Genomic DNA, 22,636 nt, shown 5'->3' with positions numbered 1-22,636 from the left:
TTGGCCACAATGCACAGCTTACAGGATCTTAGTTCCCTGACCAAGGATTGAACTTGGGCTACGGCAGTGAAAGTGCCAAGTCCTTACCATTGGACTGCCAAGGAGTTCCCATTCTGTTTCTGTTTAGTTTTGGTTGTTCATTTGTTTTGTTTTTTAGGTTCCACATATAAGTGAAATCATACAGTATTTGTCTTTGTTCTTCTGGCTTCATTTAGTATAATATGCCCTCTGGATCCATCATTGTTGCCACACATGGTGACAAGATTTCATTCTTTTTTATTGCTGAGTAATGTGCCACGTTGTGTGTGTGTGTGTGTGTGTGCATGTGCTGTGTGTTTGTACGTACATGCATACATGCATAGCACATCTTCTTTATCCATTCATCTGTTGGTGGGCACTTAGATTGCTTCCATATCTTGGCTGTTATAAATAATGCTGAAGTGAACATAGGGGTGCATATATCTTTCCTGATTATGTTTTTGTTTTGTTTGGATAAATACCCAGGAGTGGAACTGCTGGATCATGTGGTAGTTCTATTTTTAATTTTTTGAGGAATCTTTGTTCTGTTTTTCCATAGTGGCTGCACCAATTTACATTCCCACTAACAGTACATGAGGGTTTCGTTTCTCCACATCCTCGCCAGCACTTGTTATTTGCTGTCTTTTTGATGATAGCTGTTCTGACAAGTGTGAGGTGATATCTCATTATGGTTTTGACTTTCATATCTTTGATGATTAGTCATGTTAAGCATCTTTCCATGTGCCTGTTGGCCAACTCTGTGTCTCCTTTCAGGGCTTTTAAATAGTAAGTGGAAGCAAGCCTACTTTGGGAAGAGTTACTGCCTTCTCTCAGAGTTGCTGACTGTAAATACAGCATCCAGGGACTTGCATTCTTGGCATACCCAGCAAGTACTTGTAGCAACACTGAGGGATTGCCTCTCCCAACATTGATATTGTATCCAGCAACATTTCTAATCTAATGGTTTATATATAGGTTTATTCTTAGGATTGTCCACATATGCAAACATGTGATTTATGAGTAGTGGCAGTTTTATTTTTTTGCCATGTTATACTGGCTAGGGCTTCCAGTAAAGAGTGACATAGGAGTGGTAACGTCAATCATCCTTTTCTCTATATTTATAAGGTAAAGTTTTGAATATTATGCCATTTTAAGAATGATGTTGACTACAGTAGGTTATTGTAGACACTCTTTATTAGATGAAGTTAGTTCCTTTCTATTTGTAGTCTAAGAGATTTTATAATGAACAGTTGTTGAATTTTATCAGTTGCTTTTCCTTCATCTACTATTTCAGTAGATATATTTTTTTCCTTTATTCTGTTAATGTGGTAAATTATGTTGGAACTCTCATATATTGCTGGTAGGAGTATAAATCGGTACAACCACTTTGGAAAACTGTTTCTCCGTATATACTATAGTTGAACATGCATCAGAATCACCTGGAGAGCTTATTATGATGCAGATTCCTGGGCCCCACCTTCAGAGTTTCTGGTTCAGTAGATCTGGACTGGGATCTAGTAATTTGCATTCTAACAGATTTTTAGATAGTTATGGTTTTGTTCTTGGTACAACACCTTAGAAACCGCTGGTTAAGACATTGTAGTAATAAGAGCAAAAGACTAGAAATTACCAAAACAAGAGTCCAGCTGAAGAAATTATGGTACATCTGCCAGTGGAATCTTTTGCAGGTGTTAAGAGGAAGATCTCTTATGTTCTCTTCTGTTTTCTTCCCCAGGATATATTATATTGATTATATTTTAAAAATCAAGGGTATGGACAATTTCTAGTACATGGTTTATTTTGCTTAAAGAAGTGAGTTAACATATTAAAATACACACACACACACACACACACACACTATGTTTTCACCAAAACAAAAATGCAAATAAAAAACAATGGAAGGATAAAAACTAATATAAATTATTTCCTTTAAGGGAAAGGAGGTAATAAAGTGGTATAGACAGGGGAGGGAGCTAGACTTATGAAAGTAACTTGTTTTATAGTTTTACATAATTAAGCCAATTAAAAATTTAAAATGCACTTTCTAGAAATATCAAACAACTTAAAGCAAACTCAAGTATATGTCAAATTTGAACATAATGACATAGGTAAGTTACTGTAGGATATGTCTTAGGTGTGGGAGACCAGACTCAGAGAAATCTTAAACTGCCTTCAGTAGTCTTCTTTTCAGTAATTATATTGATATGATTTCTTTGAAATTAAATCTATAATAGAAAACAAGTTAATAGTTACAGTAATGTTATTAGAAACCAGGATTATCTGGGAAGAAAAGCGATAGAAATATAAAATCAGAAAAGTTAAGTGACAATGCTGTAATCATAAATTCCGATTTATCTTTTGCATGAATTTAAAAAATTTTTTCCTTTGAAAAAAATTCTTTTTTTTTTTTTGTTCCACTTACTGAAAAGTTCTAGAACCAGTGGTAACTGAGTAGCATCAAGTGCAGTGTTTTAATACCATTTTCAATAAAAAGGTATCAGGTCTCCTTGGAGAAGGGGGTGTTCCAAGTCTGGGCAAAAAAATTATGCAAGATTTGCCTAGGACTCTTTCTGTGCCAGATAGCAAGGAAGTGGTTGGATACTGCTGGGGCCATGTCCCAAAGATGGTTTACAACTTGAAGGAACTCCCACTACCCCAAAAGTGCACAGTTTGAGTGCCAAATTTTTAATAATTGCTAATGATGTAAACATCTCAAATATGTAAACATCTATGAGTTGATACTTTAAAAAAATAAAATCAGTTTTAAGTGCTGTATTACTTTTCTGAGGCTGCTGTAACAGATTACCACAAACCAGGAGGCTTAAAACAACAGAAATTTATTTATTTTCTCACAGTTCTAGAGGCCAGAAGTCGGAAGTCAAGGTGTCAGCAGGGCTATACTCTATGCAGAGACTCTAAGGGAGAAGTCTGTTCTGTGTATTTTCTAGCTTCTGGTGTTTGCTGACATACTTTCCCTATGGCCACATCCTCCAGTCTCTGCCTCTGTCCACATGGCCTTCTCCTCTGTGTCTTGTGTCTGCGGTCACTTGTCATTTGATTTAAGGCCCACTGGAATAATCCACGATGATCTCCTTATCTCAAAATCCTTAATTAAATCAGCCAAGACTCCTTTTCCAAATAATGTAACATTTCCACGTTCTGGGGGTTGGGACATGGACATGACTTTTGGTGGCCACCACTTAGCTCACTACAAGTACTCACTCATTCTGAAACTATACAGAGTCCAAATCTTGGTTGTGCTCCTTACTAGCTGTGTCCTTTGTCAGGCTAATTAAATTTCCAGATAGGGAAAATTTAGATAATACCATCACAATATGCAGGTGTGTATATTTATTTATTTATAAATGTATATCCTTGAAATTTTTTCTTTTTTTTTTTTTTTGCACAGAAAAATGTCAGCAAGGATGCCATCCCAACTATATTATTTAGTTATCTCAGAGGATAGAATTGGAGGAGATTGGGTGGGGGTAGAAAGAGAAGTTGTACCCATCTTAGAGGGTAGTTACAAGAGTTCAATGAAATTCTGTTCAAATGAAGCTAGCGCAGCATTAGGCACATAGACGATGTTTAATTCATGGTTGCTCTTAATAAAGTTATGTGTCTTGGAGACAATGTAGACACTAAAAGGAATTAAAAGAGATGAGTTTCTCAACATGTGTTTAAATCTTATTTGCTGTTTGTAGTTCTGAATCTTTAATATTTAAAAGTTAGAGTAAAGTTTAAGTTTCATTAAAGTTATGAGACCAGTGCTTGGCATTAAGTACTGGGAGGTATTTCTCATTGGTGGGTCCTGGAATTTTCGTGATTTATTTCAGTTGGCTTTGAGATACGTTTATGGATTCATTTGTTAGAAAGGGCTTTTGCCTTAAAGGGAAACATTCCAAACAGTTTGCCCTGTTAATTACAGATAGCTTTATTATCTCTTTTCCAGGCTACAAAGTAGAATTCTTATGTTCTTTAATAGGGTCATTTTGGCTTGGTCGTTTGTTTTGTTTATTTTCAGACAGTTATTGGGACAGGTGAGGACGTGAATAATCTCAGATTTCTGCAAACCATTAAAAAGAAAATAAATATAGTTAAATATTAATAGTTGTTAGCTTTATTTTCATAATGTCCCTTTAAAAACATTGGTGAAATAAAAAAGACAGACAATATCAGATGTTGACAAGGATATGGAGAAATTAGAACCCTCATACATTTCTGGTGGAATTGTAAAAAATGGTTCAGCCATCTTGGAAATCAGTTTAGCACTTCCTCAAAGAGTTTAAACATAGAGTTACTGGAAAAAACAGCAATTTCACTTTTAGGTATGAACCCAGGAGAATTGAAAACATCTGTCCAACACAAAATTCTGCTAACGAGTGTTCGTAATGGCAAAAAATGGAAGTAACTCAAATGTCCTTTTGAGCAACTCAAATGTCAAATCAGCTAATGAATAACAAAATGTGGCTATGCATACAATAGAATATTATTTGATGATAAAAAGGAATAAAGTATTGATACATGCTCTAACAGAGGTGAATCTTTAAAACATGCTAAGTAAAAAAAGCCATTCACAAAACAGCACATATTGTATGATACCATTTATATGAAATGTCCAGAATAGGCAAGTGCATAGGGACAAAAAACAGATTGCTGATTACCTTGGACTAGGGCAGTGGGTTAGGGGAAAGAGGAGTGACAGCTAACCAGTACAGGGTTTTTTTAGTGGGTGATGAAAATTGATTGTGATGATGGTTACACAACTTTGCAAATATATTAAAAGCCATTATTAAAAGCCATTGAATTGTGCACTTTAGGTGAATTGTATGGCATGTAAGTTATATCTCAGTGAAACTGTTATTTTAAAAAATTGGTCAACATCTAAGTGCACTAGGATATGGTTTCTTTTTGTTGCTTAACCATCTCAAGAATTATCCAACTCCATTTTTTGTATTGTATATTACGGTGAATTTTTTTTTTTAACGGCACGCTTACTGTATGTCAGTTCTTTCCCATATATAACCTGATTATAAGGGTTGGGATACAAAGTTAAAGCTAACTATGATAGGTCTTAAGATAGGTCTTAACATTGTCTACTATTGTCCTCTTTAAATGTTGTCTACTGTGCATTCCTTTCTTAGGACATCTAAGAGTACATTGAAATGCCATATTCCAAAACTTATATATTCCAGTGAACCATGTTTCTACATTCTTATGTCAGGTAGCTACCTGCCAGCATACTTCATATGGTATCTTTAGACCCGTTAGCCATACCATGAGATGCCATTTTGCTATCCAGGCCCTTTCAGTCCAGCTACTTTGAAAGAAGGCATTAGTAAACATGGATTCTTTGAGAGTCATCACTAGCAGTAGTGATTATTATTTTTATTATTAAGGGGTCTGAATCAGCAATTTCTTTTGTTATCTCATATCATAAATAATACACTGTTGAACTTTATAGAACATAAAGATCTAATTGCTATTTATCGTTAAGAGGTATAGGCCCTTGAAGGGAAAACCCTCATTCACGTAATACTAAGGTTTGGCTAAGCTCTGATGAGGTATAAAACAGCTGGTGGTGAAGTAAAGAGTGGTTGCATCCTGTGCAAACCTACACTGATTCCATCAGAGAAATCCTAAAGTACCCTTTCACATGGGTAGACCTAAAACTATTGATGTAAGAGATGAAGGAATATAAAAATTAAAGCTATGGTAGTGTTTGAGGTGGAATGGCCTTATTGCCTTCCATTTTAAAGATAGGGAGAACTGGAACCCATTCTATCAATCCAGGACTCTTTCACAATATCGTGTTGTTATTAGATTTACCTTAAGAACATAGATACTGTCCAACGTGCTCTAGCATCTTTTCTAAGTTTTATCTTAGTTGATGACTCATGGTTTATATTCTACTTCCTGCTTCTTCAGTCAATTCTATTGAAAAATTAAAGAATGAAAAGTAATGAATACTAACATCCATCCCTTCCCCATCCTATCATCCTTCACTAGAGCTTTCTGAGGAAATAAACTGAAAAGGGAGGCTGTTTGCAGTAGAACTCCAAAAAGAAGATCCTTCCCAAAAGTGTTTGGTCACAGTTCTTAATACAGGTAGCAGCATATGATTGGGGAAGGAATGGTGCTTGATATCAACTCTAATAACAAAACTTTTCATTGTCATTTTCCCCCCAGTATCGTCTAGACTGTCACAACCATCCTCTCCTCAGTCAGGCTGCCCATCACCCACCATTCCAGCAGGTAAAGTCATTTCTCCATCACAGAAGCACAGCAAGAAGGCACTAAAGCAGGTAATCATGCTATTCTGTTTATCAGAATTATAATCTCCTACATTAAAAATGCATGATTCTGGCAGTCAGTGAAAATTTCTTGAAAGGACGTTAGGGAGAAATTTTGTGTGGTTTCCCACTTTGTATTTAATAAGTTATGCACCTCTGTGTTATAGGTTTATGGTAGATACTCTTTTTATCACATTTTAAAAGTTCCTCATTAGTTTCCAATTTGCTAAGAGGGGTGTGTGTATGTGTGTGTGTGTTTAAATAAGAGTAGGTATTGAATTTTTCAGGTTGAGTTTCTTCAGCATTTATGAAGATGATCAGGTAGCCTTTCTCTTTAAGTCAACCAATATACAGAATTCCAGAGCTAGACTTTCTAATATTAATGTATTGTTAGCTCTCTGGAATAAACCCTATATGTTTTTTATATAATTTTTAATATGTTAATGGGATTTTAGCTTCGATTTTATTATTTTCTTGAACTATCCTTATACAGTTTTGGAATCAGGATTGTTCTTAGCATCTAAAATAAGTTGTATAGCCCTCTATTATTTTTCTGATTTTTGGAAAAAATCATAGAAAGTATTTTTTTCCCTGAAAGTTCTGCAAATCTCACTTTTACAACTGTTTTCCTAGCATTTCAATTTCATCTGCTACTACTGATCTCTTGATTTTTCTGATTTTTGAGCCAATTTTGGAAATTACTTTTCTTAGAAAATGCTCCATTTCACTTGATTTTTTTCAAATATTGGTATAAAGTTGTACATAGTATTGTTTTTTCTGTTTCTCTTTTGTTCATCAGTGTTGTTCATTTGTGATGTATCTTCTTTTTTCTCAATGTTACTTGCCGACTATTTTATTGGGCTTTTCAAAGAACTTGCTTTCTATTTTTTGAAATGCAAATTATCACTAAATTTAAATTTGACTAATAATTAAGGACACAGACTAATTTTATCCTCAGATTAGTATATATAATACAGCTTAATTATAACATCAAGCACAAGCACTGTCAAGTATGTGGGAAAATGACTACTTGTAGTTTGCTGGTGGAATATAAATTCTTATAGCTACTTTGGAGAGAAATTTTATGTTTATTAAAATTTTAAATGCATATCCCCCATGACTAAGTAGTTAAATATTTGGGAACTTATCTTAGAAAAATGCATGCATTCATACATACTTACATACACACACACACAGGAAAATGTTTGCATTAAAGTTTGTAATAGCAAAAACTTGCAAGTGGATATATATATATATATGAATTCCTTAATAAACAGTGGCATATCCAGATGCTAGAAAATTATACAGGGTTAAAAGTTTACCTTGTAATTAAGTTTTTCTGTATGCATAGACATGGAAACATCACCACACTATAATGTTTAATCATTAAAATCAAGTTGTGTTACAACATTCATTAAAAACATACACATAGCCACATACATACCCAGAACAATAGTATATTTTTAATGGAAATATGAATCTGTATATACACAGAAACACATACATACAATGTAAGTGTAAAAAAAGCTCAATAAGGAAAAATAAATTGATGACTGTGGTTATCTTTGAGGATTGGGGAACAAGACTGAGTGGTGGGCAAAAGAGACTTTAGCTTTATGTTTGAATTAAATGGTAAAAATGTATTCATGTCATAACTGTTTAATTAAAATTTTAAGGGAATTCTCTGGCAGTCCAGTGGTTAGGACTCAGCGCTTTCACTGCTGGGACCCAGGTTCAATCCCTGGTCAGGGAACTAAGATCCCATAAGCTGTGTAGTGCGACCCTAGATAGATGATAGATAGATAGATAGATAGATAGATAGATAGATAGATAGATAGATAGATAGATAGATAGATGGATGGATGAGATAAAATTTTTTTAATTATGGGCTTCCCTGGTGGCGCAGTGGTTGAGAGTCTGCCTTCTGATGCAGGAGACCCAGGTTCGTGCCCTGGTCCGGGAAGATCCCACATGCCGCGGAGCGGCTGGGCCCGTGAGCCATGGCTGCTGAGCCTGTGCGTCCAGAGCCTGTGCTCCGCAACGGGAGAGGCCACAACAGTGAGAGGCCCACGTACCGCAAAAAAAAAAAAAAAAGAAAAAGAAATTTAAGTAGGTCTTAAAGTGTTTAAACCAAAAGTGCTTTTATTAAAAGATGTCCAAAAATTTGATAAGGTTAATTACAATCTGCCTGGGTATCCTGCAGCACTTGTATTTTTACACATTCTTTGCAAGAGTTTAAGAAGTATGAGATGCACTTTGTTATAAAGCAGAAACTAACACACCATTGTAAAGCAGTTATACTCCAATAAAGATGTTAATTTAAAAAAAAAAAGAAGTATGAGATGCCTCTTTTCCACAGAGAAAAGGCAAGTATTTTAGTAACACTTGTTACCTTATTCATGACATATATACTACTCTGTATTATTCTCCTGTAATCTCAGGAGTCAAATACTATATTTTCTTTAAGGAATACCAGTATGAGAAATTATATAAATTAGACTGTTGGTATATAAAGTAAGGCCTTGCCTCCAGTATATGTTTTTCATATTATTAGGTGAGAAAACTTATTTCAATGTAAGTTATCCTTTACCCCAGTGAAGGTTTTTTTTGTTGCTTGCTTTTTAAATTTTATACAGAATTAAAACAGGGTTTGTAAGGTACTGAGGGAGGGGAAAACCGAGTACAGTTCTTAAACAGAGAGGCTGTAAGTTATTTTGTTTTCATCATATATCTGAATTTACATGATCATAGCAGAAATAGATAAGATCAAGTGGTTCTATTAAATTTTGCATTAACTTAGAATGACCTAGGTACTGTGAATAGAAAGGAATGAATACTAATGGATGCCACACAGGAAGCTTGCAAACATTTTCTGTTCTGATTGCAAAGAATGAGAGACAAGCTGTATGTAATCAGTGATCAGACAGCACTGACATTATGCTTCTGCCTCACCTATTATAAATGTTGTAGGTGAATGTAAGCCAGATACCTGACTCTCTCAGTTTCTTTTCTCCACTGACAGCTTAGATCAAGGAGATCAAGTGTTGCCACTGTGCTTGCATGGCATAGCCAGAGGTATATGTGAATGTGAAAAGGAGAAAACCATATTGTGAAAAGGGAATGAAAGACAAATAGGCAGTTATTCCACACTTTTCTACATGATGGTCATGAAGGTTAAAGCTTAAACTGGCATTTTAATGAGGTCGTAGATGTTCAACTTTTTCCTGAAATGTAGTTTTACTTTCTTAGTTTGTCTTTTTTTCTTTTTAAACCCTTGAGTTTAAAAATAGCCTTTATATATCTTTATGATTAAAATCTGGGAAGCTATTTGTCTTTCTGTTCATTCTAAATAGTTTAGTATATTCTCTAAACTGAGAACATCATGGAAATTAAAATATTCTGAAATAACCAGAAGGAATCACACTGTTCTTAGAGCCCATGTTTTCCAGTCTTCCTTCCCTTCAGTTTACTGCATTGCTATAAATTGCTGAGATTTATTTGGTCTTTGGGCCACATCTTACTGCTCTTACCTGAGATCAAATTCAAGTAGTTATTTGCAACCTTTTGTTCAAATGCAGAACCTCTGAAACATACGTAAGCTAAATATTTACATTTCTACATAAAGTTGATGCAAATGGGACTCTTCTTGGTCCAGGGCTTAGAATTCTGTTTTCAGAATGATTGAAAACATCTAATTCTCTGCTACTACAAGTATGAGAAGTCCATGGCTTACTGGTGATTTTTAAGCTCTAAAAATGTTAATGACAGTTTCTCACATTTATTTAAAGGAGAACATTGGTAAAAAAAAATATCCAAACTCTTAAGGATTATTTAAGCCTTGTGTTTAATTAATTTAGTTTAGATTTTTGTTTACTTTGATGGATTTCAAAGAAATTGGATAATCAGCATACTCTTCTTCACCACTTAAAGTCATTTATTGTTTTGTTATTACTAAAAACGGATTTGTTTTGTTTCTTACAGTCAGTTTTCTCTTTATAGGCTCTAAAACAGCAACAGCAGAAGAAACAGCAGCAGCAGCAATGCAGGCCAAGCATGTCCATCTCCTCCAACCAGCACCTCTCTCTGAAGACTGTCAAAGCAGCCAGTGACTCTGTACCTGCCAAACCTGGTAGGCAGACTGAATGTCTTTTCAGTGAAAGTTTCTTTTTCCAGTATTTTTGTATACCAAATTCATATACTATATCCTTTATTTTTAAATTACTATATTATATTACTGCCAGATCATCAGTATAAATCCTTCTAGGGTAAAGGGGGAAATTTATGCAGAGTAATCATACAGTTGTTAAAAAATACATCATTGGGATTTGCATGTTAGAATAAGATCAATGACTAACTTCCAATATGTCTAAACTAATAATATTTGAAAGCCTCTAATTAGTAACTTTATAAAGCTGATGTTTCCAAGATGCTCACACTGAACTCTTCACTGGTTCTCTTCTTTAAAAATAAAAGGTTTTCCTAAGACTTCTTGATACATTTGGGTTTCCATTGGACATATCCAGAGGCCTTTGGATTTTTTGTTGTTGTTGCTTATTTTTTTTGAATTTAAACTGGTCTAGATACAGGCTTTGTATTTTATTACACAGTTTAGTTTGATGCCAGCTGATTATATGAGTTGGCCAGATTTAAACTGTCTTGCAGAACTGCATTTTTGTTAGGAAGGAAATTTACCACCAGAAGCAAATAATGTGCTGGGAGGAGGAAAGGGATTTTATTTTACTTTTTGACTCCTAATTCTCAGACTCAGAACACATTTGAAGGGTCACATTGCCTCATACATAACTCCTTTGCTTAGCGTTGAATGATTTAATTGTTCATTTGATTGATTATTTGTTTCTGTTTATACCCTCAGGGTCATATTTTATATATATTTTTAATATATTTTTATATATATATTTTTCCCCTAGCGATATGGGAAGGAAAGCAATCTGACGGACAGTCAAGCAGCCCTCAGAACTCAAACTCTAGCTTTTCTTCTTCAGTTAAAGTGGAAAATCCTTTGCTAGGCCTGGGAAAGAAGTCATTCCAGAGGTCTGACAGGCTTCACACAAGTAAGTTAATTTACAAAGACCTCAGTTCTCGCACCTTAAATTTTCAACTCTGTGTTTGAACTACATCAACTGTTTGGCTTAATTACTCCTTCCTGTTCACCTTTGAGCTCTTGACTTTTCGTGTTCTTCCTATCCTGTCTATCAAACTTCATTTCAGAATAAGATCTGTTATCAGCCATTTTGTGGTTTATTTCTCTTTCTGACAAGAGGTTTCTTTATCCAGCATTATTTACCTTTTATCTCTGTGTACAGAAAGGTAGAAGGGCTTATAATTAAACATGGCAAACTGAACCCCTTTTCCTGCTTCCTCTAAAATCCCACTATAAAATGAGAATATGGAAATACAAAAGATTAAACCCATTAGGGTGAAGAAAATAAGGAGATAACAGATGGACAGGAAATATCAACAGATTTTGAAAGATAAAAAAACTGGATGGAGTCTTTCACAGAGCTGAGGAGCAGATGCCAGTAGTCAGCAAGCCAGCTGAGCCTGTAGAGCACCAGAAAGGTTTATGAATTGGAGATACCATATCAAGGATTGAGATATCTTTCTCATAGTAGAGAAAGATGAAGCATAGGGTTGAAAAGAAAAACCTTTGAAAGTTAATAAGAAGAAGTTTGATGCCTCAGCCTAGCAGGAGACAGGAGATTTATTTTGAGGTGAAATTAAACCATCTAGACTTGAGATTCAGAGACACCACACATAACTGAGGACAGATAATGAGGCAATGTACCGGACTCAGGGAAATCAAGTAAAATACAAATACTAAATAGTGAATCTCCTGCTTGCTTGGTTTCCAGAATGTTAGTAGTGAGGCATATTTCTACCTCCATTACTCTGTTCCTCCTCCACACCTATGCTTCAGCAAGAGGTTGTGGGATTGGTACCTAAAGAAATTGAATAGCCTCAGAAAAAAAATCTCCAGGCAAATTTATAGATTCACAACTAAAAGAAATCATCTTGATCATACTTCTGTGGAGCTCACCAGTCTACAAGATGCACCCAGGCACCCAAAATTTTCAGTCTTTTTAGTGCCTCTCTTTTACTTGTGATTGCTAAGGATCACCTTTGAAGAAAACCTCCGTCATGAGAGAATCTGAAATACAGACTCAGAAGAAACAGACAGTTCAGGAAGGAGAAAACTTAATAAACAAATAACTTTAAAAACTATAATATCCACAGAAAGAAAAGATGATACTGCATCCATGAAAGAACAGAATACTATTTTAAAAATCAGAAAATAAAGAGTACCAGGATATTAAATAACATGGTAGCAAAAATAAAAAAATTTTAATAGAAATACTAAAAGTTAGAGGTGAAGACCTTTCCCAGAACATAGGTCAAAGGAGAGAGAAGGTAAGAAAGTAGGAACACCAATCTAGGCTGTCCAATGTCTTAAATAGTAGGAGTATCAGAAAGGAAGAACAGAAATTGAAAGGAAGGTAAATGATAAGAGAAATAATACAAGAAAATTCTGTAGAATTGAAAGCCACAGATTCCAGACTGAAAGTACGTGATTCCTGTCAAGAAACAGGAACATAAAGAGACCTGTTCCAAGACCATTCTTTTGAAATTTCAAAACATCTAGGATAACGAGAAGATTCCAAAGAGAAAAAAGTAGTTCACATATAAAGATTCAAGAATTGGGATGGCAGACATGTCAACAGCAACATAGAAGCTAAACGATAGTGCAGCAATGCCAACAAAATTCTAAAGGAAAGTTATTTTACATTCATTTATATAAAACAGACCCTTCCAAAGTATTAAGCGTGAGAATAGAATTAATATTTTCAGACAAGTTCTTCGTAAAAATCTGGTTTGAATCTAGGTGGGATTGTACATTGGTACATTTTTCTTAGAGACAGTATCTGCCTTAAACTGAATATGCCCTTTGAGCATCAGTCGCACTGCCAAAGATTAAAAATATTCATTTATTGGGACTTCCTGGTGCTCCAGTGGTTAAGACTCCATGCTTCCAAGGCAGGGGGCACGGGTTCAATCCCTGGTCGGGGAACTAAGATTGCACATGGTGTGGGGCGTGGCCAAAAATTAAAAAAATAAAAATATTCATTTAGTCAACAAATACTTATAGAAGGTATACTAATATGCCAAGCACAGGTTTAGGGCCCAAGAGATGTGGTGATAAACAGAACAAAGTTTCTTCCTTATAGAGCCAATATTCTACTTAAATTCAGTTAAAGTCACAATTTTAGTGTCTTCATTCAATTGCAGTTGAAACGTGGAGTTACAAAATTAAAGTATGGGCCAAGAATTTCTGACTTTCATAACACAACAAGAAAAATTAACTATAAAAAAAGAAGGCATGGTATATTTAAGTTTGACCTAATGGCCAAGAAATAAATGAAAATTCATCTTCTTTCATGCAAATAAGGTTGTATGAAAAATAAATGAGTTCATACATGTCAGTGTTTAAAATAGTGCCTGACACTTAGGAAGCCCTATATAAATGTGTTTACTGCTGCTGTCATCGATCATTGTTGTTATAATTACTACTAATATTTCAAATTTATGGAGACCTGCATTTTTGGAATACTGATAATGAACTTTATAAGTGTACTGTAGTTATTCAACACAGAATTCTGTGTAGATTGGATCAAGCTTGTTTATCTGAAAAATAGTTCAGCCTTTTACCCCCCTTGTTTTTTGGGCTGCTTTTGGTATGGCTTGATTTATTAATAATTGAGAGAGATGTGTTGAAATCTCCTATCCTAATGGTGGCTTTGTTCAGTTCTCCCTGATGTTCTGTCAGTTTTCATTTCACATATTTTGAAGCTACCTTATATTAGATATTTTCAAGTTGAAAATGTTCCTGGTGGATTGAACCCCCCTTTTTTTTTTACCTTGTCAATCTCTGATTAAGTGTTTTACTTAAAGTGTCTTTCGTTTGATATTACTAGTGGTGCACCAGTTTTCCTATGGTTAGTTTTTGCCTGTTACATTTTTACTTTGTTCATTTCTATGTCCTTGTACATTAGGTATATCTCTTTACACAGCATATAGCTAGCTGAATTTTCTTTATTTTCAATTCAATATGTAAATCTTTTTTCTTTGGTGAATTTTATCCATTTATATTTATTGTGATTGTTAATCTATTTGGACTTGTTTCTACAATCTTATTTTTTTGTTGATCGTTGTCCTGATTTTTTTGTTTGTTTCCCTTTTTTTTTAATGAATAAGAAATTTTTTTTGGCTTGCCTCGACTTTTTTTTTTTTTTCAATTTTTATTGGAGGGATTTCCCTGGCGGTCCAGTGGTTAAGAATCCGCCCTTCCCCTGCAGGGTGCTCAGATTCCATTCCTGGTTGGGGAACTAAGACCCCACATGCTGCTCAGTGCAGCCAAAATAAATAAATAAATAATTTTAAAAAATTTTTTATTGGAGTATAGTTGATTTACAACTTTGTGTTAGTTTCAGGTATACAGCAAAGTGATTCAGTTATACGTATACTTACATTCATTCTTCTTTAGATTCTTTTCTCATATAGGTTATCACAGAATATTGGGTAGAGTTCCCGGTGCTATACAGTAGGTCCTTGTTGGTTATCTGTCTTATATAGTAGTGTGCATGTGTTCATCCCAAGCTCCTGATTTATCCCTCCCCACCACATTTCCCCTTTGGTAACCCTAAGTTTGTTTTCTATATGTATAAGTCTGCTTCTGTTTTGTAAATAAGTTCATTTGTATTTCTTTTTAATTATATTCCACATATGAGTGATACCATATAATATTTGTCTTTGTGTTTCTGACTTCACTTAGTATGATAATCTCTAGGTCCATCTATGTTGCTGCAAATTGCATTATTTCATTCTTTTTTATGGCTGAGTAATATTTCATTGTATATATGTACGATGTTTTCTTTATCCATTTCTCTGTTGATGGACATTTAGGTTGCTTCCATGTCTTGGCTGTTGTAAATAGTGCTGCAATGAACATTAAGGTGCATATATCCCTTCGGGTTGTGATTTTTTTTTTTCCAGATATATGCCCAGGAGTGCAATTGCTGGGTCATATGGTAGTTTTTAAGTTTTTTAAGGAGCCTCCATACTGTTCTCCATGGTAGTTGTACCAATATATATTCCCAACAACAGTGTAGAAGGGTTCCGTTTTCTCCACACAGTCTCCAGTATTTATTGTTTGTAGACTTTTTGATGATGGCCATTCTGCCTGGTGTGAGGTGATACCACATTGTAGTTTTGATGTGTATTTCTCTGATAATTAGTGATGTTGAGCATCTTTTCATGTGTTTTTTGGCCATCTGTATGTCTTCTTTGGGGAACTGTCTATTTAGATCTTGTGCCCGTTTTTTGATTGAGTTGTTTTTTGACATAGAGCTGCATGAGCTGTTTGTATATTTTGGAGATTAATTCCTTGAGAATTCCTTGAGACTGTCTTTTCTCCATTGTATTTGCTTGCCTCCTTTGTCATAGATTAGTTGACCATAGGTGCATGAATTTATCTCTGGACTTTCTATCCTGTTCCATTAATCTATATTTCTGTTTTTGTGCCAGTACCATGCAATTTTGATTACAGTAGCTTTGTAGTATAGTCTGAAGTCAGGGAGCCTGACTCCTCTAGCTCCATTTTTCTTTCTCAAGATTGCTTTGGCTATTCTGAGTCTTCTGTGTTTCCATACAAATTGTAAACATTTTTGTTCTAATTCTGTGAAAAATGCCATTGGTAATTTGATAGGTATTGCATTGAATCTGTAGATTGTATTGGGTAGTATAGTCATTTTGACAATATTGATTCTTCTAATCCAGAAACATGGTATATCTCTCCATCTGTTCCCGTCATCTTTGAATTCTTTGCTCAGCATTTTATAGTTTTATGAGTACAGGTCTTTGGCCTCCTAAGGTAGATTTATTTCTGTGTAGTTTTTTCATTTTGATGCAGTGGTAAATGGAATTGCTTCCTTAATTTCTCTTTCTGATCTTTTGTTGTTAGTGTATAGGAATGCAAGAGATTTCTGTGTATTAATTTTGTATCCTGCAACTTTACCAAATTCATTGGTGACCTCCAGTCGTTTTCTGGTAGCCTTTAGGATTTTCTGTGTATAGTATCGTGTCATCTGCAAACAGTGATAGTTTTACTTCCTCTTTTCCAATACAGATGCCTTTTATTTCTTTTTCTTCTCTGATTGCCGTGGCTAGAACTTTCAAAACTATGTTGCATAAAAGTGGCGAGAGTGGACATCTGTATCTTGTTCCTGATCTTAGAGGAAGTTCAGTTTTTCACAATTGAGAATGATGTTAGCTGTGGGTTTGTCATATATGGCCTTTATTATGTTGAGGTAGGTTCCCTCTATGCCCACTTCCTGGAAAGTTTTTATCATAAGTGGGTGTTGAATTTTGTCAAAAGATTTTCTGCATCTATTGAGATGATAATATGGTTTTTATTCTTTAGTTTGTTAATGTGGTGTATCACATTGATTGATTTGCATATATCGAAGAATCCTTGCATCCCTAGGATAAATCCCACTTGATCATGGTATATGATCATGGTATATTGTTGGATTCGGTTTGCTAGTATTTTTATATGTTGTTCATTTTAATTCCTTCATAGTTTTTTTCTCTCTCTGCTGGGTTTCATATACATTCTGTTCAATTAGTTTTAGGTGTGCAACATGATGATTTATATATGTATATAGTGCAAAATGATTACCACTGTAAGTAAACATTCATCACCTCACGCAGTTACATTTTTTTTATCTTGTGATGAGAACTTTTAAGATTTATTCTTTTAGCAAAAAAGTGGCCATCTTGATTTTCTTCCAGAACTATGGAAGTACTTTATAACAATTTAGCACTGATCTTTTTCTGTTTGGACTTAAATAATATTATTATCTGACATTTCGCTCCTTTGTTTTTAATCTCACAGATCAGGCACTAGAATGCTATTGTTTTATGCAAGCATGTCTATCTTTCTCCATTGTATTCCAGCCCATCCATCTGCAGTGATTTTCCTTCCTGTAGTACAGGTTTTTGAGAACTTTATTTAGAGCATGTCTCTTGGTAGAAAATGCCCTCAATTTTTGTTTATTTCTATAAATATCTTTGTTTTATGTTCATTCTTGAAGGAGAGTTTAGTATACATATCATTATAGATTGTTGGTTATTTTCTCTCAGCATTTTATAGTTAACCCATTTGTTACAGATTCCTTCATTGTTAAGATGCTTGCTGTTATTCTGTTCCTTTTTAGGAAATCTTTCCCTTCCTATGGATGCTTCCAAGCTATTTCTTGTTCTTTGATGAGCAGTTTTACTAAGCATGGATTTCTTTTCATCCTGCTTTGAATATGTTTTGCTTCTAGATCTTTAGGTTTGTGGTTTCATCAGTTCTGGTAAATGTATTGCTGAAAATTATTCAAATGTTTCCTTTTCCCATTCTCTTAAATTCTTCTTTCTGGGTCTCCAATCAAGCACACATGTATTAGACCTTCTCATTCTGTCATTCATGTTTCTTCTAAAGGTCTCAAAATGTTTTATCTGTCTTTTCTATATTCTGGATAAATTATTTGGCTATAATTCCCTCCTGTTTAATCCACTCATGGTATCTGATTTCAACAATTTTTAAAATTTAGTTTTTCAAAGTCTTTTTGTTCATTCCTGATTATTTTAGCCTCATCTTTACAATTACATTCTTTACTTCTTTAATTATTATTATTTTTTTTTTTTTTTATTTAAAAAGAATTTATTTTCCTGTTATTTTATTATTTCTCACAAGATATTTTTCTCCTGAAAGGTAGGTGAATTAGTTCTTAATCTTTTTATAAAATGGTGCCTTATGAGACGGTAAACATTTTCTTTTTTTTTTTTTTTATCTCAAGTGTGTGTTCTTTCCATTTTAATATCCCTATGTGGTGCATTGCTCTATGGAACATAGCAATCTACTCTGCAGTATCATATCTTATCAAGCCAGGTTCTGTTTGTTTGCTTTGTCCTTGTTTACATTTTCCTTTTTCTGCAGCAGTAGAAATACATAGCAGGTTCAGAAAGGAACTGCAAGAGAGTCTAATATCAGCAGCTATTTAATGGATAAGTCAGTATTTTACAAAACCAGTTAGGCTCTGGGTGGTTTCCTTTTCCTCCCTGTATTAGTCCCTGCCTGTCTGATTTCAGCACAGCAGAGTATCTCTAAGTTATATATGAGAAAAATTGAAAGCCAATTTGCACTCAGCCAAACACCATAATGACAAATATGCTGACACAGGGGTATCACTGATGCAGTGTATCACGTACAGTGGGAAGCTTGGTGAAAACACATTCTCATGGTTTACCCTTTACTTGCTAAGTCAGAACCTCTGGGAGTTTCTGGGTCCAGTAATCTGTGTTTTAACAATTTCTCAAGGTTATGCCCAATTTTCAGAACCACTGGGCGAGTGGTAACTATTACAGAGCAATGCTTCTTCTCTTTCAGTAGGACACTATCTCTATTTCATTTTCTTTCACCTTTTTCTTAATTTTCAATGGAAGGATTTGTCACTGAAACATTCGATTACCTCATTATCTATTTATAAGTGGATAAAAGCCTTTGTTAAAAGAGTATAAGCAGGGACTCAATTTATCCCTTTGGAGTGGGGGAATCTGTAGGAGAAGGGGTGTATGCATGTGGTCCCAATAGCAGGTCACTGCAGGACTAGACACAAAGGATTGTTCTCTTCTTTCTACAGTTTCCATTCTTTTGTTGGTCATCATAGTTTAGTAGCAAATTTGTTTGGCCTAATATGATCTTAGTCTCCTTATAGAACATAAAGATGACTTGAAAGCTGGGTAACTCTCTCATGCTGGGTGTAGAGATGAGCTGTGAGATCCAGTCTTGATTTTTTTACTCGGTAGAAACCATCATCATCGTCCTCATCACCATCATCCCTCTTTCAAGGACCTGGTATATGAAGGGTAACATGCAAGAAGCTCAATGCCCTCTCGCTGCAAATGCAAAACAGGCTTCCCGGGGGTAGAATATTCGGGTCGTGGCCGGCCAAGAGATGGCTTTTTATCATGCAGAATGTTTCTCTGTTATTATTATTGCTGTCCTCTTTTTCGTTTAGCAGTTTATTACAGGTTGTGATAAAGGATACAGATGAACATCCAATGGAAGAGATGCATAGGGGAAGGCATGGTGCGTCCGAGCCCTCTCCAGGCCCAAAACTCTGCCCAAATCTCCACGTGTTCACCAACCTCTACTTCTTTAATTATTTTATACATAGCTATTCTGTATTCTATGTATGTGACAGTTTCAGTGATAGCAGTACTTCTAGGTCTAAATCTTTTATTTCTGGCTACTGCTTATTTTCTGTCATATTGGCATACCTCCTGGTTTGTTAGGGTAATCTTTGTTAGGCAGTGCTGGATTTTAATTTTTAGGAATCCTATGGGCCTAAGTTAAGGGGAATCCTTTCCTATCAAGGGAGATGACTTTTGTTTGTGCCAGGAGCCAGAGGTTACCCACATCCAGGACTGTGTAACTTTATGCAGGTATTCCTAATTGTAGAATTTATGGATCTTAGATTCCTATGCACCTTAAAATTTTGCTGTGTGTTGTTAAATTTTCTTCTAATAAGATTATACTGATTTCAGCCCCACCAGCATTATTTGAAAGTGGTTTTTGCTTTTTCCGTGAATAGTCCCATCACTATACTGCAATATTTGCCATTTGATAGACAAAACATGTTCATTAGTTTAACTGACATTTCTTTAAATATTAATACCTTAGCAGCTGTTTATGGTTAGTCAACTATGAATTGCATGTTCATTCCTTTTGCTCATTTTTCTCTTGGTGATGTTTATCTTTTTCATGTTGATTTATAGATGCACATTTAATATCAAGAATTGTAACCTTCTGGGACTTGCCTGGCGGTCCAGTGGTTAAGACTCTGCCCTTCCTTTGCAGGGAGCATGCGTTCGATCCCTGGATGGGGAACTAAGATCCCGCATGCCGCGTAGTGCAGCCGGAAAAAAAAAAAGAATAGTAACCTTTTGTCATGGCTTGCAGATATTTTTCCAAGTTAGTCTTTTTTTTTTTTTTGGTGCAAAAGTTTTAAACTTTGTACTCAAATCCATCAGTGTTTTTGAAAGACTGAAACCTTCCTATTGTGAACAGATTTTCTGTTGACTGCTAAGCTATTCAATCGTAACATTTTTAGCTAATGCAAATAAAATTGATGAAAATAATTATCACGGGAAGGGAAAAAGAGCCTCAGTATGATTTATATATATATGTGAATTTTTCCATTTTTTAGTCATTCTGTGTATGTGTTATTTATTATAAACTTCCTTAGTTCCATTGAGAAATGATCGAGTCTCAAACATAAAATGTATTTTTAGTATGGGAAAAGATGTACTTTTACAGACTTTATTCCATTTTTGTAGGGAAGATAACTTATATTCTTTTATCCTTTATGAACGAACAAAACTTGGCTTTGTTTATTTCTGAGAACCTTAAATGTTACCTTCTTCACAGTGTGATATTTTAAAGTACTTACAACCGTGGTTTTTTTGCACTGCAGAGGAAGTTATAGTTTAGCTAGAAACAGGAATGTGAAGGAGGCCCAAGTGATTCTCTTCCATATTTTTATAGGGCAAATGAAGAGGACTAAATGTGCTGAAATTGATGTTGAGACACCAGACTCCATTCTGGTTAATACAAACCTACGAGCACTAATCAACAAACACACCTTTTCAGTCCTTCCTGGAGATTGCCAACAGCGACTGCTTCTACTACTTCCAGAGGTGGATCGACAGGTGCGTTCTTTCAGGCATATCAGCAGTTTTATAACCCATCTGGGGCTTCCTTCAATCATTACCTTTAGAACTCCTTAAGACTTTTTAAATGGCTTTTGTGTGTACCTGTAAAGAAGTGATATCAAAGGTGTTAAACAAGAAACAATATTTCTTAATAGGTTGGCCCTGTAAGGCTCATAAAGGAAAAGAACCCTCTTATCAGAAATGTCAAGATTATGGAATAAAATTTGTCTAGCTATCATATTAGGATGTAGACATCCGCAGAATATAGTTCAGGAGGAAGAATTGTCTTAAGGCATTACACTGGGGTTTTTGAATGGATTTTTGATGGGATTAAGAATGTTAATTATTTTTTCCTTCTTTTGTTAAATTTTTCTAAAACAAACATTTATTGCTTCAGTAATAAGTTTTGAAATCCAGTATAAGTTATACTCCTTAAAAAAACAAAGCAGTACCCAGAAGAAATGTCAAAGGTTTGGAAGAGTCTAGGCAGGGACCAGAGAGGTTTAGGTTGGTCAGGAATAAGGCAAAAGTCTAAGACTTAGGCTTTCATCAAGGAAGGAGTGACTAGCAAGTCACTCCCCCTTTTGATCTTCTGTTTCCTCCTCTGCAAAAGGATCATTATGATTTTGTGAGGTTTGTTCAATTCTGAGATTTTTTTTTTTAATTAATGATTATTTCGAAGTACCTATGTTCTAAGTAATCTGTTAGGCACTCCACTTTTTTCTAATTATTATAAAAACATTATGAGAGAGAGTTGTTTTCCCTGGTTTTACAGTAAGAAAACTAGGTATATTCCCTAGTCTATAGAAAAGTCAAAACTAAATCTTCCTCATTCTGAAAATCATTCTTCTACTAGACTATATTGATATCAGTTTCATATTGCTATGAATCAGCACCTGTGAAAGGTCAGATTCTATTTCTGGGGAGTTCAGATAAGTCAGGTACACTACCAGCAGTAGGGACAAAGAAGTAAAACTGATCCTTCCCAGCTGCTGCTCTCCCCACCTTAACACTCCTTGGAGAAATTATAGCTTTGGGGATGCCCAGTTCTTGGTTAGAACAAGTTAGGAGACTGAAGTTTTGGCAGAGTTTTTAGAGAGCTGCTCTTCTTGCTAAGGATTGCTCTCATCTTTTTTGAAGACTCAAATTTTAGGTTGGGACTAATAACACAACACCTAACAGAGGATATATCTATAGAATTCTAGTGTGGGTTCCTCAGAACTGTCTTTTGACTAATGGCCCTTATCCTGTCTTAGAAGGAGAATTGCCACACGTAATTTCGGAATTAAAAGGGACCTTAAAACTTACCCAACTTCCCATTCCTGTGGGGTATTTTTATTTTTTTTATTTTTTTTATTTTTTATTTATTTTTTTTTCTGCAGTACGCGGGCCTCTCACTGCTGGGGCCTCTCCCACTGCGGAGCACAGGCTCCGGATGCGCAGGCTCAGCGGCCATGGCTCACGGGCCCAGCCACTCCGCAGCATGTGGG

The 22,636-nt window shown here is 35.1% G+C and overlaps 1 protein-coding gene across 2 annotated transcripts in view; it reads left to right on the top strand.

The window, feature by feature from the left end:
• The window catches only part of ASXL2 (ASXL transcriptional regulator 2), a 135,050-nt gene that overhangs the window by 89,497 nt on the left and 22,917 nt on the right, over positions 1–22,636 (top strand). Inside the window, exons 1-5 of one of the 2 annotated variants that reach the window (XM_082852154.1) lie at positions 5,721–6,126; positions 6,208–6,323; positions 10,311–10,440; positions 11,240–11,383; positions 20,980–21,143. In XM_082852154.1, the coding sequence (XP_082708280.1) occupies positions 10,365–10,440; positions 11,240–11,383; positions 20,980–21,143 (384 nt within the window). In that variant the 5' untranslated portion in view covers positions 5,721–6,126; positions 6,208–6,323; positions 10,311–10,364. Of the gene's footprint in view, positions 1–5,720; positions 6,127–6,207; positions 6,324–10,310; positions 10,441–11,239; positions 11,384–20,979; positions 21,144–22,636 lie in introns of those variants that run through there. The other variant, XM_082852153.1, reaches the window with a different exon arrangement.

Source organism: Leucopleurus acutus (genome assembly GCF_964270905.1).
Source record: "Leucopleurus acutus genome assembly, chromosome: 12".
Taxonomy (NCBI): Eukaryota; Metazoa; Chordata; class Mammalia; order Artiodactyla; family Delphinidae; genus Leucopleurus; species Leucopleurus acutus.
Note: the sequence above shows the minus strand (reverse complement) of the source record. Positions and strands in the feature narration are given on the sequence as shown.